This window comes from Cervus canadensis, chromosome 19 (genome assembly GCF_019320065.1).
Source record: "Cervus canadensis isolate Bull #8, Minnesota chromosome 19, ASM1932006v1, whole genome shotgun sequence".
Lineage (NCBI taxonomy): Eukaryota > Metazoa > Chordata > Mammalia > Artiodactyla > Cervidae > Cervus > Cervus canadensis.
The window spans coordinates 58,141,400-58,158,488 of NC_057404.1; the positions used below are offsets into that span (position 1 = coordinate 58,141,400).

General features: G+C 41.8%; 1 protein-coding gene and 1 non-coding gene across 2 annotated transcripts in view; both read right to left on the bottom strand.

Annotated features, from left to right (window-relative positions):
* Positions 1–17,089, bottom strand: part of TMA16 (translation machinery associated 16 homolog) — a 39,676-nt gene that overhangs the window by 1,891 nt on the left and 20,696 nt on the right. Inside the window, exons 3-6 of the mRNA XM_043438372.1 lie at positions 6,766–6,803; positions 5,046–5,130; positions 3,833–3,981; positions 865–907 (exon numbers count right to left, since the gene is read on the bottom strand). Coding sequence (XP_043294307.1) covers positions 865–907; positions 3,833–3,981; positions 5,046–5,130; positions 6,766–6,803 — 315 coding nt within the window. The remainder of the gene's footprint in view (positions 1–864; positions 908–3,832; positions 3,982–5,045; positions 5,131–6,765; positions 6,804–17,089) is intronic.
* LOC122422419 lies at positions 5,543–5,974 on the bottom strand. The gene has a single exon (XR_006263825.1).

The following is a 17,089-nucleotide window of genomic DNA, read 5'->3' on the forward strand; positions in this document are numbered from 1 at the left end:
TAACAGTCTATGCTAATTTCTTCTCATTTTTGGCTTTCTTTGGAGGAGGCAGAATCTATACCGTTTTACTGAATAAAGGGAATACTTATATATCTGACTACTTAATATTACAGGCAAAAAAATTAACATCTGAAAAAATCTTAAGCTGCATGTACTTACATTATAACTACATGTAAATGAGTTAAAAAATGAACCACTTCTTAAATACGACTGATAAATTTTATGAGCTGAGATTTTATGAATATTAAGTATTTTCTATAAATTCAGAAGTATAATAATATAAAATAAACAAAGGTTTTAAATAATATGGACTTAATTTATCTAATTTCAGTTAAAATTTCAGGCTGATCAACATGACCTACCTAAGGTCAAAGTGATTAATAAAAATTATTTTCTAAAGAAAAATAATTTATGTTTGAAAACTAAAAACTGGAAATCCTACTCACTGGTCTTTCTGGTCAGAGTACTATTAGAGAGATCACTGGGTCACCTGGTTCTTGATGATTCCCTTCCCACCAACCAACTTCTCCAGAAGGAGGTGCTGCAAACAGTCTGGGAATGGGTCTCTGAGCCATCAAGTCTGCTGCTGACAGTTTTTTTTTTGTTTTGTTTTACATAACAGAGAGGAACAGTGACATCATGTTCTTTTAAATACTATATTGAAGAATTTTGAAGTATTTTGTAAAACAAAAGCACTAGGACACTATCATTTCAGGCATTTCTAACAAATGTAACTTAGGAAAATTCTTACTTATCTGATGAAAGAGAGGTTAAAAAGAACCCCTGAATACTCAAAAGGGAAGAAAGTTTATCTATCATGTATTTTACATGCAGCTATAAAGAAAAAAAATGCAACAAACTCACCTAAAAGTTTTCAGATTATCTGCATTTAAAATGTCTGGAATCTCTGGAAAAGAAAATATATTTATTAGGTAAAGTCTTCTATTACAGTATTTATAGTTTCTTCCTTTATTATCTCAGGAAGAAAAAGAAATATCTGACAGACAGAAGAATGCCCAAAGCAAAACAAACTTTCAAAGCATGATTACAAAGCTACAATGAAAAGAAGTTTCAAAAGTATAAAGGACTTAGTTTAATAAGAAGGTGATTAAAAAAAAACAACACTATTAAATAATGCATTCTAAAATAGAATCTATAAAATGAAATGAATTTACAACAAAAATGTTTGACCTTTACAACAGCTTCAGAAAATAAGAATGTGAGTGAGGAATGGCTATACCAAACAGGGGCAAGACGGAGAGATGCTGGTACGTAGTCTTCACTGAATGTTACGGACAGCATCTCTGACCATTTGCCCATGTTTCTAGATGCCTGTAGACTTGTGTCACCACATTCCCTGGGCTGAGGCCTAACCAGAACACAAAGTGTGAGATCTGGCACTGGCTTCACCACCAGTAGATGCCTGACCTGGGATGTGCTGTCAATTACTGCTACTCAGCCTGGTGGCTTCAGGTCGAGACTGAGCAGAGCTACCTGAGAGGCCATCACAAGGGCGGAGCTGAGATTCAGGCGGCTCGAGCCATGGAGAGCAGAGCGGCCGCGCAAGTCATCAGACTCCAGGTGTACCTGGCTGATGAGCTGGAGGTGGGGTCTGAAATGTCTGCCGGATGACGGGCAAGTGGTGATGTCACTGACTGAAACACGGATTGTACAGAAGGAGCCAGTTTTAGGAGAAAAGCTGGGCTTTGCTTTGGGACATGCCAAACTGGAGCTGTCTAGAAGACATTCAGGCAGAGATTTTAAGAAACTCAAGTTTGAGTCTGGAGTTCTAGGGACAAGTTAGGATTGACAACATAAATTTGGAAGTCATGACATTTAGATGGTATTTAAAAGCACAGGATTAAATGAGATAAATGCAGGACCTGGTATAAACTGGAAAGACAAGAGGCCCAAGGACAGACATCTGGGCCAATTATTTAGTTTGTGAGGTTATGAAAAGGAGTTAACTTAGGAAACTGACATTATGGCCAGTGAACTAGGAGGAAAACCGGGAAAGGACAGCGGCTACTACCCCAAATAAAAAGTGTGACAAAAAACGAAGGGATCATCTGTAGCAAAGGCTGCACAGAAGTTGACTATGAGAGTCGGTACCCAGTACACTACCTCTGTCTTAGCAACTTAAACAGTTCATCAGCGACGAGGACTTTGAGTGGTGGCTACAAGAGCCTAATTTAAGGGCTTCCAAAGAAAATGGAAGATGAAGAAATGGAGACTATAAGCACAGACAAATTTAAGTGAAAGGACACAGGAGTGGTTGAAGCTTTCCCTCAATCCCTACATGTCACATGCAATCTCATTTAACTTTTAAACGACCTGGGAAGGGGAGGTGTACGATTCATCTCTATTTTTAAATGGAAGGTAACAAGGCTGGGGAGTGGGTAAGAAGTAACTTGTCCTGTTACACAGTAAGCTGCAACGGTCTCAGTACAGATCTAACCTGTACTAAACCTATTCTGTTTTTGTTTTTTTTTTTTCTTTTTTTTTTCCAGTAAAAAAAACTCATTTCTTAGGAATGCTGAAGAGGAACTGCCATCTACTCAGGGTTCCTAGTGTTACTGAAGGTGATAAGTGCCTGAAGTTAACCTTCTGACTGCGAAGACATCCAACTCAATGAACCTACTGCCAGCTTCTGACGCAGCTGCAGAAAACAACTGCCCCACCCAATCAGAACACCCCAGGTTAACTGATCACTGGAGGGAACCCATTCTCCTTTCTGGCATCTTCATAAAGAGGGAGCCCCTGAAACCCTGGGCATTCCACCTGTGACCCTTACAATGGCAGGACTCCCGGCCCCTGCTTGCCCCCTCTTTCTCTACTGGAGCCCTCACCGTGTGCCCCTCAGGGTACCTCCAGGACCTGCAAGCACTAAATTTTGTGTTTTTCAAAGCTCCCTGCTGGGTGTTGCTGAAGTGCACCCTGCAGTCATAGTAAGAAACCACCAGGGAGGCTTGGCCTCAGGGGAGAATGCCTGCGGGGCGCCCCAGGTTTTCCGGGATCAAGTGTTGCTATTGCCAGGGCTGGGACCTACACAGCAGGAGTCGGCAGGATAACGCCTTCAGGCTCCTACTGTTATTACTAAAGCTAAAAAACCTTATTTTCCTATTAAACATTTCATTTACTGTGCTCTCCAAGCCAATCCACACAGGAGTGCCTACAGGGATCAGGCAGGGAACGTCCGGGACCAGGGAATGCTAAGTCTTAAAAGTGATGGCTGCTGTTCTGCTCTAGCAGACAATGCTGTCAGACCGTATGTTTAACGGGCATCCAGAAATCTACACTTTTCATGTGAAATCAGCAGATCTTTCTATACTGACAATGCATACGCCAATCAAACATTACTTGCAGGCCATGAGCAGCCTTTGGCTTGTTCTCTGCTGGTGGGCTTTGCAAGCCCTTACAAGTGCCCTCTCCTCTCCTCCTACGCACTTTTCTTCAGACAGTGCTGCTAAACGAACAACACACTTGTCTTCAGGAACTGTAAGAAATGCTACACTGCTAAGAAAGAAAATTTGATTTCTGTAATTTCTCAAGAATGGCTGCAACAAGTATAGCTCTTTAATGTGACTGGAGACAGGCAAGTAATAACCCTAGACCAGAGGAGGTTAAGCACATGCCTGAAGGGAGAGGAAAACATTACTATCACAGTAGAAAAATATCACTGTCAAAATTGACAGTTTGGGGAATGTAGGAGAAAAAAAGAAAGAATTAAAAAATTCCAAATATTCAAAAAGAAAGAAAAGGAAAACCGAAGTAAACTAGATAAACAGGACAAGTGACAGTGACAAGACGGCAGGAAGCAGCGCGGACGCACCGAGGCCGTGGGCCTGGTACTGCCGCTGCTCCCGCTCCAGGGTCTGCCTGATGGCCGCCTCCCGAGAGCAGTGCCTCCGGCCCTGCCTGTCCTTGAAGCTGTTCCGCAACTCAATCTGCTCCAGCTCGCTGCTGAATCGATTCAAATACCTGAAAAACAAGAGGGTCTGACTTACAATGTCTGTTTGGCGTACATTACTTCATTTAAAACATAATCCCCAGCCACTGCCTGTCCTTCTCAAATTTTCATTTTCCTCTAGACTCCTTCAAGTTCTCAGACCTCAGACTTTCTCTTGATAACGCAACCACTTTCAAAACTTCTGTGAACAAATCAAAGCCTGCATTACAGTGTCTATTAAACTCCAGGTCCTCACACTCCACTACCTCCTGGATGCCTCCATCTGGCTTAACAGGTGACATCTTAACACGCCCTCCGCCCTGCCCCTGGTCCCCTCCAAACCTGCTCCACCTCTGCCCTGGCCCCCGCCCTCATTCACGCAGATGAAGACTGGATCACCCTGACACCTCTCTCTCCCCTTTATGCCACATTTAAGTCTTCACTGAAGATTGAGACTTTTACCCCCGCTTAAACTCTCTAGACATTTCCATTTCTCTTTACCACACTGCTCCCACCACCACCTCTTGCCTGGACGGCTTCATCAGCCTCTTAATAGTCTGCCCCCTCATCCACTTTCCTCACTCTCAAAAGTTTAAATGTGAGCATCGCAGCTACTTGCTATTCAAAGTCTCCTATGACTCCCACTGTCCTTGGGTGAAGTTCAAACTCTTACAATGATATCTGAGATCTTTATGGGTTGGCTGTTTATTCAAACTGTCACAGTTCCTTCCCGGAACCTATTATCTCAGTGATAGTAAATGCCTGGCAGATCACTAAATATGCTGCTCCCATCCCCAGTTCTTTCAGATCTTGTTCTCTCTGCCTAGACACTCTTCAAACTACCTCACCTCCATCTTCAGATGTGAGTTCTGATGTCATTTCTCGAGGAAGTCAAGAAATTGGGTTACCTACCATTCTGAGGCTCAGAAAGGTGATGAGCCTACTAAAACAACTAAGCTAGTATACAAATCCAAAGTCTTTATAACAAAGTCTATCTGCTTGTCTATAAATCCAGAACAGAACTCTGCATCTTGCAGAACCAAGTTGGGGAATTCTTCTTACTGACCCTTTGCTCATTAACGTGCCCAGTGTTTACCTTTCAATTAATTCACAAGCATCTCTTTTTGAATATCCTACTTTTTTGGGATCAAGGTGATTTTGAAACCACTGCAGTTTTTCACCTATAACAACAAGTACCAAAACAGTTTAACACCATAAGTCATCATTTAAGCAGAGGTATTCATTATAATTTTCAACATCAATGTGTTTAAAACAGTATCAACATTTATTTCAAAGTTAAATATAAAGTTTTGTGTGGGCTCAAAGCTAACTAAACCAGCCTGTCAGAAACTGAACTGTCACATTTTAATTTGGGGAAGAGACAAAGGTAGGAAGGATGCTTTTCTGTATGTATTTCTTATCCAGTAAGGATACAAAACATTTTTTAAAAGAAAGAATACGCTAAAAGAACATGAAGTTCCAAGTATTTATAAAGCAAAGGATAGAACTTGTCTGAAATAACAAAAGGAGAGTTTGATTAGATTAATGAAGACCATGGTATGTGCTGAACTTTTCTTTTTTCTTTTTTTCTTTTCAGATCAGAATCGCCTCGATAATCAATGGCGCGGGACAAGACCGGCCTCGTCTATCTGATCAATTCATCACTTCTGAGCGCCGGGCACCATAGGACCGGCTCCGGAACCTCCGGGGCCACGGCGTTGCCACCGCCCAAGGGGCCTCGCTGCACAGCGCCCCGAGGAAGGGCTTCGCAGGAGGGAAGCTTTTCATTTCGGGTCGGCCCGGCGGGGCTGGAGTCACAACCCGATCAAATAAGATCAACGTGTAGGCCGGGGGAGGAGGCGCATGGGCAGGCACACACACTCACACATTAACTCATCCACTCACACATTCACGCGTCCACTCACACACTCAGCCTACACGCGCCGCCCCCCACCCCCCACACACACAACACCACACAGCAATTCACAGTAACCTAACTTCCAGCCCGCTCTCCCTCCGGTAAAGAGCAGCAGGCACTATGTCCAGGCACAGGTCTTGACTTTTACAATCCTATGAGGATTATTATTATTACCTCCATTTAGAAGAGAAAGGTTAAGTAACCTGTTCAGGGCCTCAAAGTCAGTAAATACACTAAGCATACAAGATCTGCCATATACTATGCAGAATAACTGACATGTACTATCAAAGACCTAGCAGACTTCGTGCTTATGAGTCGATCTGACCAGCAGTAAGATTTCTCAGTATTACAAATCAAGAAATGGCCCTACCCAGGATTACTGATAAACCATTTACAAATACGATTCTGCTGTCTGATAAGGCAGTAGAGTGAATGGTTTGAATATCTTTCATTTTAGTTATAAAGCCTAGTAGCTACTCTTTTGAAATCTCAGACTTATCAGATAACCTTACCAATAATAAATCTGATCACACACCCACACACACACATAAAAGGACCGTGACACTGAGATATAGACTGAGGATATATTCACATCATTAAACATGAATTCCTGTTTCCAAAACCCTTCATAATTCTAATGGTTAGGAAGCTAGAATTAAACTGGAGAGAGAGAGGGATGGATAAAGGTAGATACTAAACAATTTCTAAAAAACTGAGCTAGATATTAACACTGTTCTAACAGTTTAATGACTGACTTTATTTTAATCAAGTCTGGTAGAAAAAATTCACTTAATCTGACAAAATCACTTTTATCTGGTAGAGATAAAAACAGTATTTCACTATGAGAATCAAGAGAAAATAAGTAAGGGAGGAACTTCAAACAAGTAAATCAACTTACCAATAAGGCTGAGACGCAACGCCTTTTCATTCTTCAATCTCGGGAGAAAAAGTGCATGTGTGTTAGAAAACATGCAAAACAAGTTTTAAATATCTGAAAAAAACAACAAAAACTACCCAAAGAACCTTAATTCAAAGATCACTTTTATGCATATGAAATTAATTTTCTTAAAGAAGAAACACTGACATCATGCTTCTCTTTTAAATCACTGAAACAAAATGTTACTAGAAATTTTTTTCTGCTCTGCAGTGACTAAAGGATACCTATAAAACTGATTTTGAAAACACAAAGGAAAGCTTGTCTGAATTTTGTAATATGCATAATGCTTGTGCACAGAAGAGTAACGAAGACCTTCTAGAAAACAGCACTGCCATCAAGACCAAAATGCATCACTGTTATCTTTTAAACTTCGACAGGAATAAAACAAAATGTTTACTTTTCATAAATTTGATACAAAATTATAACAAAGAAAAAGAACTCATTTACTCTCAGAAAATGGCCTACATGATCATGTGCCTCCCACTGTTGCTATTTTGAATTCTAATCCACTCAGGGACTTCCCTGGCAGTTCAGTGGTTATGTCTGAGCTTCCATCGCAGGGGGCATGGGTTTCTCTCTGGTCAGGGAACTAAGATCCCACAGGAGGACAAGAAAAGAAAAGAAAAAACTCTTTTCCATTCAGAAAAGAGGGACGCTAGTGAGAGGGTAACAGGCAGGAAGGCTGCTGCTGCTGCTGCTAAGTCGCTTCAGTCGTGTCCGACTCTGTGCGACCCCATAGACGGCAGCCCACCAGGCTCCGCCGTCCCTGGGATTCTCCAGGCAAGAACACTGGAGTGGGTTGCCATTTCCTTCTCCAATGCATGAAAGTGAAAAGTGAAAGTGAAGTCGCTCAGTCGTGTCCAACTCTTAGCGACCCCATGGACTGCAGCCCACCAGGCTCCTCCGTCCATGGAATTTTCCAGGTGAGAGTACTGCAGTGGGGTACTATTGCCTTCTCCGGGCAGGACGGCTAGGGATCTCCAAATGGAGGCAACAGGCTGCAATCATCACAAGTTTTTCCTCTCTCTATGTCCGGAGGAAACAGACCAAAATTGTCAGATATTTTTTCCTTCTCTATACAAAATTAAAAGGAGGTTTCCTTTAAAATTGTGTTGCCATGATGACACCTGGTTCCACCTGAACTTAACTTTTCTCAGCCCTTGAGCTAACCAATGTGTTTTTCTCACAGAAATGTTTTTCTTAAGTTATGTTAATGCACAGTGTATTTACCTTAGACTCTGTCTTTCTTCAAGTCGGTTCCAGCTAAGACTCAGAACGGACTTGACAAACCAGTTTGTTTTACTCTGGCAAATGTTCTCTTAAGCTATGTTAATGAGACTACAAATTCGCTTGGAAACCTGCCTTTCTTCAAGATTCATGGCAATCGTGTTATGGCCCAGGATGACTTACCTTGTGCCAATGTTATCTCAAAATACATGTTGTGGGTGAGGGGCCTGGTGCCACTCTCTGAGTTCTGAGACATCTCCTTCCTCTAATTAGCTGCCTGCTAACAGGTATATAACTTACTGCTAAAGACTAGCGGGGTGGGAGGGGGGGTGGGGGTGGGGGGGTGGGGGGGGTGGGCGCCACTCTTTCTGCCCCCTTCTGATGTGTATGTCAGAAGCTTTTTCTATCTCTTTTACACTTTAATAAAACTTTAATACAGAAAAGCTCTGAGTGATCAAGCTCTGTCACTGGCCCCAGGTTGAATTCCTCTCCTCTGGAGGCCAAGAATCCCAGCGACTTTAATGGCTCAGCAATAACCTTTGACTAGCTTTTTTTTCAATGTTTAATGCTATCAACTAGGGATACAGCAATGAAGGAAAAAAACCCCACTGTTCCTGCACTAACAAAGCAGATCAGATTTACCCTCCCACTTTAAACAACTAGAAAACCAGAGAAATAAAATGAAGCCTTTTTAACAAAAATATTTCAGCCACAGAATGGGAGAAAATATTCACAATATAAATAACATACAAGACTTGTATTAAGAATATATAAAAAGTTTTTACTACTTAACAATGGACAAACAACTGAAAATCAAAAGGGAAAAGATTTTAACAGATTTTTCATCAAATCAGAGACATAAAAGCAAAGAATAAACACATAAAAATATATAATTAGTCATAAAGAAATACAAATTAAAACCATACTGAGACATTACTGTACACCCAATAGATTGGCTCAAATCTGTTTTAAAAATGATAATACATGTCTGAGAGGAAACAGAGGCTAAGTCCCTTCAGTCGTGTCCAACTCTTTGCAACCCCGTGGACTGCAGCCAGCCAGGCTCCTCTGCCCATGAGATTTCCCAGGCAAGAATTCTGGAGTGGGTTGCCATTTTCTCCTCCAGACAATCTTCCAGACCCAGAGGTTGAACCAGCAACTCTTGTGTCTCCTACATTGGCAGGCAGATTACTATTAGCACCACCTGGGAAGTCCAACTCTTATACATCAGTGGTGAAAAAAATAAAAGGGCATTATCACTTCAGATAAGGTAATTTTTTTATTATACATACTTAAACATTACACCTCCCACATGACTTCATTCTTTTCAATAATTTTTTTAAAAATTCTATTTCTTATTTACTTAAAACATACATCTGCTGTGCATGTGTGTGCTGCTTCAGTCACATCAGACTCTTTGCGACCCTATGGATTGTAGTTCTCCAGGCTCCCCTCTCCATAGGATTCTCTAGGCAAGAATATGGAGGGGGTTGCCATGCCCTCCTCCAGGGGAGCTTCCTGACCCAGGGACTGAACTCGAGTCTCTCTCTTTTTGTTTTTTTTGAACTTGAGTCTCTTGTGTCTCTTGCACTGGCAGGCAGATCCTTTACCACTAGCACCACCTGGGAAGCCCATATCTACTATATAGTCCAGCAATTCCAGTTCTAAGAACTGAGAGAAAAATGTTTGATGTCCACGAAAATACCTGTACATGTTTATGGCAATTTTATCTGTATGCAACAGCAGGGTTGATCATTTTCACTTAAACGTCCGCCAGTAACAACTAAGGCTTTGAGGACCATGTGGCTGGTCTGTCATAACTACTCATCTCTGCCATCACAGCCACAAACATGAAAGGAATAGGCAGAGCTGCCTTCCAATAAAACAAACTGCTTTTATAAAAATGGATGGATGGTCACTCAAGTTTGCAGACCCTGAGAAAAGCCCAAAAGTATAAACAATCCAGATGACTATCAACAGGTAAATGGATAAAACCTACATATTCATACAATGAAATACTACTCAGTAATAACAAAGAAAGACAACCTGTTGTTTGTCAGTAAGTCGTGTCTGACTCTGCAACCCCATGGACAACAGCACGCTAGGCTTCCCTTTCCTCCCACCAGCTCTCAGAGCTTGCTCAAATTCACGTCCATCGAGTCGGTGACGCCATCCAACCACCTCATCCTCTGCCATCCACTTCTCCTTTTGCCCTCAATCTTTCCCAGCATCAGAGGCTTTTCCAATGAGTTGGCACTTCGAATCAGATAGCCGAAGTATTGGACCTTCAGCTTCACATCAGTCCTTCCCCAATGAAAGACAACTAATATATGCAATTGCGTGGATAAGTTTCATGCTAAATGAAAAAGACTGGCACAAAAAACTGCATACAGTATGATTTCACTTACATGAAACACTAGGAAAGATAGATATCATCTATTTTTTTTTCCATTTATTTTTATTAGTTGGAGGCTAATTACTTCACAACATTGTAGTGGGTTTTGTCATACATTGACATGAATCAGCCATGGAGTTACATCTATTAAACAACAAAACAACAGGTGCCCAAGGCTAGGGGTGGAGGGCTAAGACCTGACTGGGAAGATTTTGGGGAGGAATGAAAACACACTCTAGCATACTGATCACGGGGGTTTGCACCATGTACTGTCAAAACTCAAATGCTGCACACTTAAATTATGTCTGTTTTGTCATATGCTATTTAAACCTCAAAGATGATTTTTAAAAAAGAAGTACAGAACACGATTTAATAAGGCTGAGAATGACTCTGAGAAGAATTCATTCCTTTCAAATCAGCCTAGAGGAAAGAGTTTAGTTAGAAGTCAAGTTTGCTATGGTTCTGAATGAATACACTGGGGGCCTGAACTACAGGGGAGTCAAGCTGGAATGAAAGAGAGAGATTTGAGACTAAATTCTCCAAGTTGTTACCTAGATTCTTACCCATTATGTTTGTTAAGTGAAATTATTTTCATTTGATATCTATAGTTCTTTGCTACATACTCTATGGGACAAAATATGACAGTATACAAAATGTTGCTATGCTGAGAATTCATAAAACAAATGATATAGAATGATACAGAATAGTAACTATTTCCTGCCTATAAACTGAGCATCACTTGAAATGCACTAGTTCTCAAACTGCACTAATTTCTTTAATAGGAACAGAAGAGGTATTTCATATAGTCCTAAATCAGAGCATTCAAATGCTGAAGATAAACAGTGTCTGACTCCTACTCTACACCGCTATTCAAGCCCTCAGTATCTTCAGGTATTCAGAGTCCACCTGATGAGCCCAGCAGCTCGTGTCTGTACTCTCTCCCTCTGCTCAAGGGCACTGCACCCTAACGATACCCACCCCAAACTTCCCCTACCTCTGTAAAAATAAATCTTAGGAAGTAGTACAAAGAACCCTCCAGCTGTTGACTATCTTTCTTCCTTATAAAATCAAGGATCTCTGCTAGGCAGGATGTGGTAATACCTAAGAGGGTCCCCAGTGTAGATTCCTGCTGTTTTGACGTTCACACCCCTGTCCTCCCTGAGTGTGGCTGGACCTCATGGCTCACTTTTAAACACCAAAACAGTGCATACTGGGATGGATGTCATCTGAAAATGACCGTACAAACACTGTCTTCCATCCTGGTCACCCCTCTTCCTCTGACAAGGGAAGCCCAAGAACACTGGAGTGGGTAGCCCATCCCTTCTCCAGCGGATCTTCCCGACTGGAGTCGACTGCATTGCAGGCGGATTCTTCACCAACTGAGCTATCAGGCAAGTCCTGTATCAGGAAACCCCTAGTGGGGCAGCCCAAAAAACTGTTTTAATACACTTTAGGGGTGTATCTCATGTACACTAAAGTTAGTGAAATACTGGTATAGGTGATAGCAAAATCATGAAAGTAGTAAATCATGTCAAAAAGATACAGAAAAAAATTCATGAAAGTGATACACAAATAACTGCTGTTCAAAAATTACTGTCTTAAAGCAATATCATTATAGTAATCTTTAATGTACAAAACAAAGACCCTCCTTTACAAAGAGAAAAGAAAATTTGACTATATTATCATAGCACTTGACTATTCTTTTCAAGAAAACTGCTAACCCAACTGGTCTTGGGCAAGGAATGTAACAATGAAACAGCTGGTTTTTATCAGCTACTATGCAAATGTATTTAGCATTCATCAAACTGCTAAGGCCATTCTAAAATAATCAAAATCATATCTATTTTGATTTTATAACTTCATTTTAAGGAATTTTTTATTTGTTCCTATAGCAGTTCCCTCGTGGCTCAGCTGTAAAGAATCTGCCTGCAATGCAGGAGATGTGGGTTTGATCCCTGGGTTGGGAAGATCCCCTGAAGAAGAGAAAGGCTACCCACTCCAGTATTCTGGCCTAGAGAATTCCAGGGACTACAGCCCATGGGGTTGCAAAGTTGGACACAACTGAGCAACTTTCACTTTTTACTTTCACAGCAGTTCCTGGGGACTCTCAGCCCAGAGGTGCAGGGAAGAACAGGCAAATTACAGTGTGTGAGGCTGATCAAAGAGAGCCTAAGAGACAAGAGGGGAGAAAAGAAGAGGCAGCATACATGTTTCAGTGTTCCATCTTCCGAGGAAGAAAACCTTCTTATGAATTCCTTCTCATCAAGAATACAGAGCTACTCTCAGAATGGCAGAAGAACAACTTACAAAAATCTACAGAGAGCACTGACAAAACTTGTCAAAATCAATTTTTTCAGAAGTATAAAAATTAACCAAAGGCATGCAACAATCAAAGGAGCATTTACTCAAGAAAAATGACTCAATCTCAGTAAGAACAGCAAGCTCTGTGGTGTTTCAATCCCATCCCCCTCTTCCCAGCTCTGCAGTAGTCTCATAACCCAATGTGTTCCTAGCAGTCACTAGAATAGTTAGGTTTGGAATTCCCCAAAGCTTCATCCTGAGCACTGTCACCATTTGACATGGCAGCAGACGTAAGTGCTCCCTTGCGTCTACAGGGTCGCATAGACTCGGATCCTACTGAAGTGACTTAGCAGCAGCAGTAACGCAGAGCTCTGGGTGGAAGCAGCCCAACCCCCAGGCTGTTTCTCAGAAACAATCTCAGTAGCAACTGTCTACCACAACAGCTGCCTGAGTGATATCACCACTTGAGGACTAACAAAAGGCTGACCAAAACAATTTAAAAGCAAAATCTAAGGAATGGAAGGTCAATACAGGGCTCTGAAAAGCTTGCTCCAAGATATTCCTGGGAATCTAGAATGCCAGGTGTACATTTAGGACACTGTTCATGCCAAAAAAAGACCCGAGAAGATCCTACTCTCTCACTTCTGGATAATCCTGAGGCTCTGTGCAAACGCTAAATGAAGTCTACACAAACTGCTTCCTGGAGCACTGAAAGTATGTCCAACAGACCTACACAGCCCCTCAACAAAGGCTGACTTATTAGTCAGAAGCAATTAAAGAAATCCCTGTCCAAACATGAGCTGACCACTAATTGAGCAGAAACTGCAAAAACTGCACATGACAAACAGGCTTTCAGAAGTCAGAAAGCAAACAGCAACCACAGCGAACCTAACTGACCGTGGGGACGGAGAGAGATGCGCAGCACGGGAAGACGCGGGGTGGCAGGGTCATTCAGGCCTCTGCGGGCTGTGCGGTCGCCTCCAAAGGCTCAGTGCCCCAGCTTTGTTTTGGGCATCTGTTATACACCATAAACTTCTTGCTGAAACAGCTCAGATCCCTCCCCTCCCCAGGTAGCCTAAGTTCCCGAAGATGCAAAGAGCAAGCAAGGTGAGCAAGCAAGATCACAGAAGCGGAAGCTGTGACTGATGAGCAGCAGCTGTTAAAACAAGATAAAGGAAGGAAAAGCAAAAGGTTGTTCCTTTAATTGGGGGCTTTGATCTCGCTCCTATCTCAGGATATGTCTGACTAACAACTGTATCACCCTGTATTATTTAAAACGCTGTTTTGAACACAAAAGGAGACTCACAAAGAAACAAGAAAGTATGGCCTATACTCAGTTTAAAATACCATACAGTAGAAACTGTAAGACCTGCAGACAGACAAGCAAACATAAGAAGCCAGTTGAAATTATCCAATCTGAGCAAAAACAAAGAATAAAAATTAAGATGTCTCAGAGATCTATGGGGACACCATCAAGCATACCAATACATGCATGTGGGAGTCACAGGAGAGGGGCAGGAGGAAAGAAAGGGTATTTGAGAAAATAACGGCTCCAAGCTTCCCAAGTTGATGAAAAACCTTAACCTACATAACCCAGCTTAGTAAACTTCATGTAGGATAAACTCAGAGATCCACACTTAGGCATATCCACACACTAGTCAAGCTACTGACAGACAAAGTGGGTATCTTGAAAGCATCAGGAAAAAAGTGACTCCTCACATACAAGTGACCCTCAATAAGATGAACAGCTGACTTCTTATCTGAACGCTGCAGGCGTGAAGACCAAGATGTGACATTTCAAGTGTTGAATAGGAAGACTATCAACCAGGAATTCCATATATATTGAAACGTCAAAATGAAGCACAGTCCAACAGAAAAACTAAGGAAAGATTCAAGATGTTCTCAGATGAAAATGAGAGCATCTGTCATTTTCACTCTCCCTACACGTAACACTGAAGGGAGTTCCTCTGACTGAAAGGAAAGGACAATAGTGACTAATTTGAATCCACATGCAAAAGTAAGAAGCACCAATGATAGAAGGTAATTACACAGATAAATATAAAAGACAGTATAAATGTGTTTTAATTTGTAACACTTTTCTTGTCCTAACTTAAGACAACTGCATAAAAACAATAATCATGAAACTCTATTTATGAGCTTACTATGTATAAATGTGTAACTTATCTGACAGTAAGGCTTCCCAGGTGGCTCAGTGGTAAAAAATCTGCCTGCAAATGCAGGAGACATGGGTTTCATACCTGGGTCAGGAAGATCCCCTTGAGGAGGGAATGGCTACCCACTCCAGTATTCTTGCCTAGGAAACCCCGTGAGAGGACAGAGGAGCCTGGCGGGCTGCAGAGTTCCACATGCCTGAGTGAAGGCCTGCAAAGCACATCTGACAGTAACAGTACAGAGAAGGGGCTCACAACGGAGTTACAGTGGAGCAAATTCTTTGTACACTATTCAAATGAACTTGACGTTAATCTGAGTTAGATTGTTTTAAGATGTTAGCTGAAATTTCTAGACCAACAACTAATGAAACAACTAAAGAAAAAAAATATATAGTGATCTCCACTTTACTAAATCAATTCTCAGCCCTAATCTTGTAACAAACGACACAGGATGATCACTATTTTCTCTTCGAAACACGTTTTTTTCTCCTAAGTCTCACTTGTTGGACTCTCCTCCTTTCTCCAATCTCTAAATGGCTGAGGGGCTCTGGACTCAATCCTTGATGTCCTTCTCTATCCTGTCTTCATTTACTTGTTAGGTGATCTTACCCAGTCTTAGGACTCCTAATATCAGCTAGATACTGATGGCTCCGAAATTTGTATCTATATCCCTAACCTATCCTCTGAGCACAGAGCCAGCACATCCAACAGCCCATTCCGTATCTCACCTTTTACATCTAATAGGTTCAGTTCAGTTCAGTTCAGTCACTCAGTCGTGTCCGACTCTCTGTGACCCCAAGAATCGCAGCACGCCAGGCCTCCCTGTCCATCACAAACTCCCAGAGTTTACTCAAACACATGTCCATCGAGCTGGTGATGCCATCCAGCCATCTCATCCTCTGTCGACCCCTTCTCCTGCCCCCAATCCCTCCCAGCATCAGGATCTTTTCAAGCAAGTCAGCTCTTCGAATGAGGTGGCCAAAGTACTGAAGTTTCAGCTTCAGCCTCAGTCCTTCCAATGAACACCCAGGACTGATCTCCTTGAGGATGGACTGGCTGGATCTCCCTGCAGTCCAAGGGACTCTCAACAGTCTTCCCCAACACCACAGTTCAAAAGCATCAATTTTTCGGCGCTCAGCTTTCTTCACAGTCCAACTCTCACATCCATACATGACCACTGGGAAAACCATAGCTTTGACTAGATGGACATTTGTTGGCAAAGTAATATCTCTGCTATTTAATATGCTGTCTAGGTTGGTCATAACGTTCCTTCCAAGGAGTAAGTGTCTTTTAATTTCATGGCTGCAATCACCATCCGCAGTGATTTTGGAGCCCAGAAAAGTAAAGTCTGACACTGTTTCCACTGTTTTCCTGTCTATTTCTCATGAAGTGATAGGACCAGATGCCATGATCTTAGTTTTCTGAATGTTAAGCTTTTCCCTTTTTCACTCTCCTCTTTCACTTTCATCAAGAGGCTTTTTAGTTTTTCTTCACTTTCTGCCATAAGGATGGTGTCATCTGAATATCTGAGATTATTGATATTTCTCCCAGCAATCTTGATTCCAGGTTGTGCTTCATCCAGCCCAGCGTTTCTCATGATGTACTCTGCATATAAGTTAAATAAGCAGGGTGACAATATACAGCCTTGATGTACTCCTTTTCCTATTTGGAGCCAGTCTGTTGTTCCATGTCCAGCTCTAACTGTTGCTTCCTGATCTTCATATAGGTTTCTCAAGAGGCAGGTCAGATGGTCTGGTATGCCCATCTCTTTCAGAATTTTCCACAGTTTATTGTGATCCACACAGCCAAAGGCTTTGGCATAGTCAATAAAGCAGAAATAGATGTTTTTCTGGAACTCTCTTGCTTTTTTGATGATCCAGCGGATGTTGGCAATTTGATATCTGGTTCCTCTGCCTTTTCTAAAACCAGCTTGAACATCTGGATGGAGCCCAGGCAAAAACAATACGTGTTTGTGGTTGTGACTGGTGATAGAAGCAAGGTCTGATGCTATAAAGAGCAATATTGCATAGGAACCTGGAATGTTAGGTCCATGAATCAACGCAAATTGGAAGTGGTCAAACAGGAGATGGCAAGAGGGAATGTTGACATTCTAGGAATCAGTGAACTAAAATGGACTGGAATGGGTGAAGTAACTCAGATGACCATTGTATCTACTAGTGTGGGCAGGAAT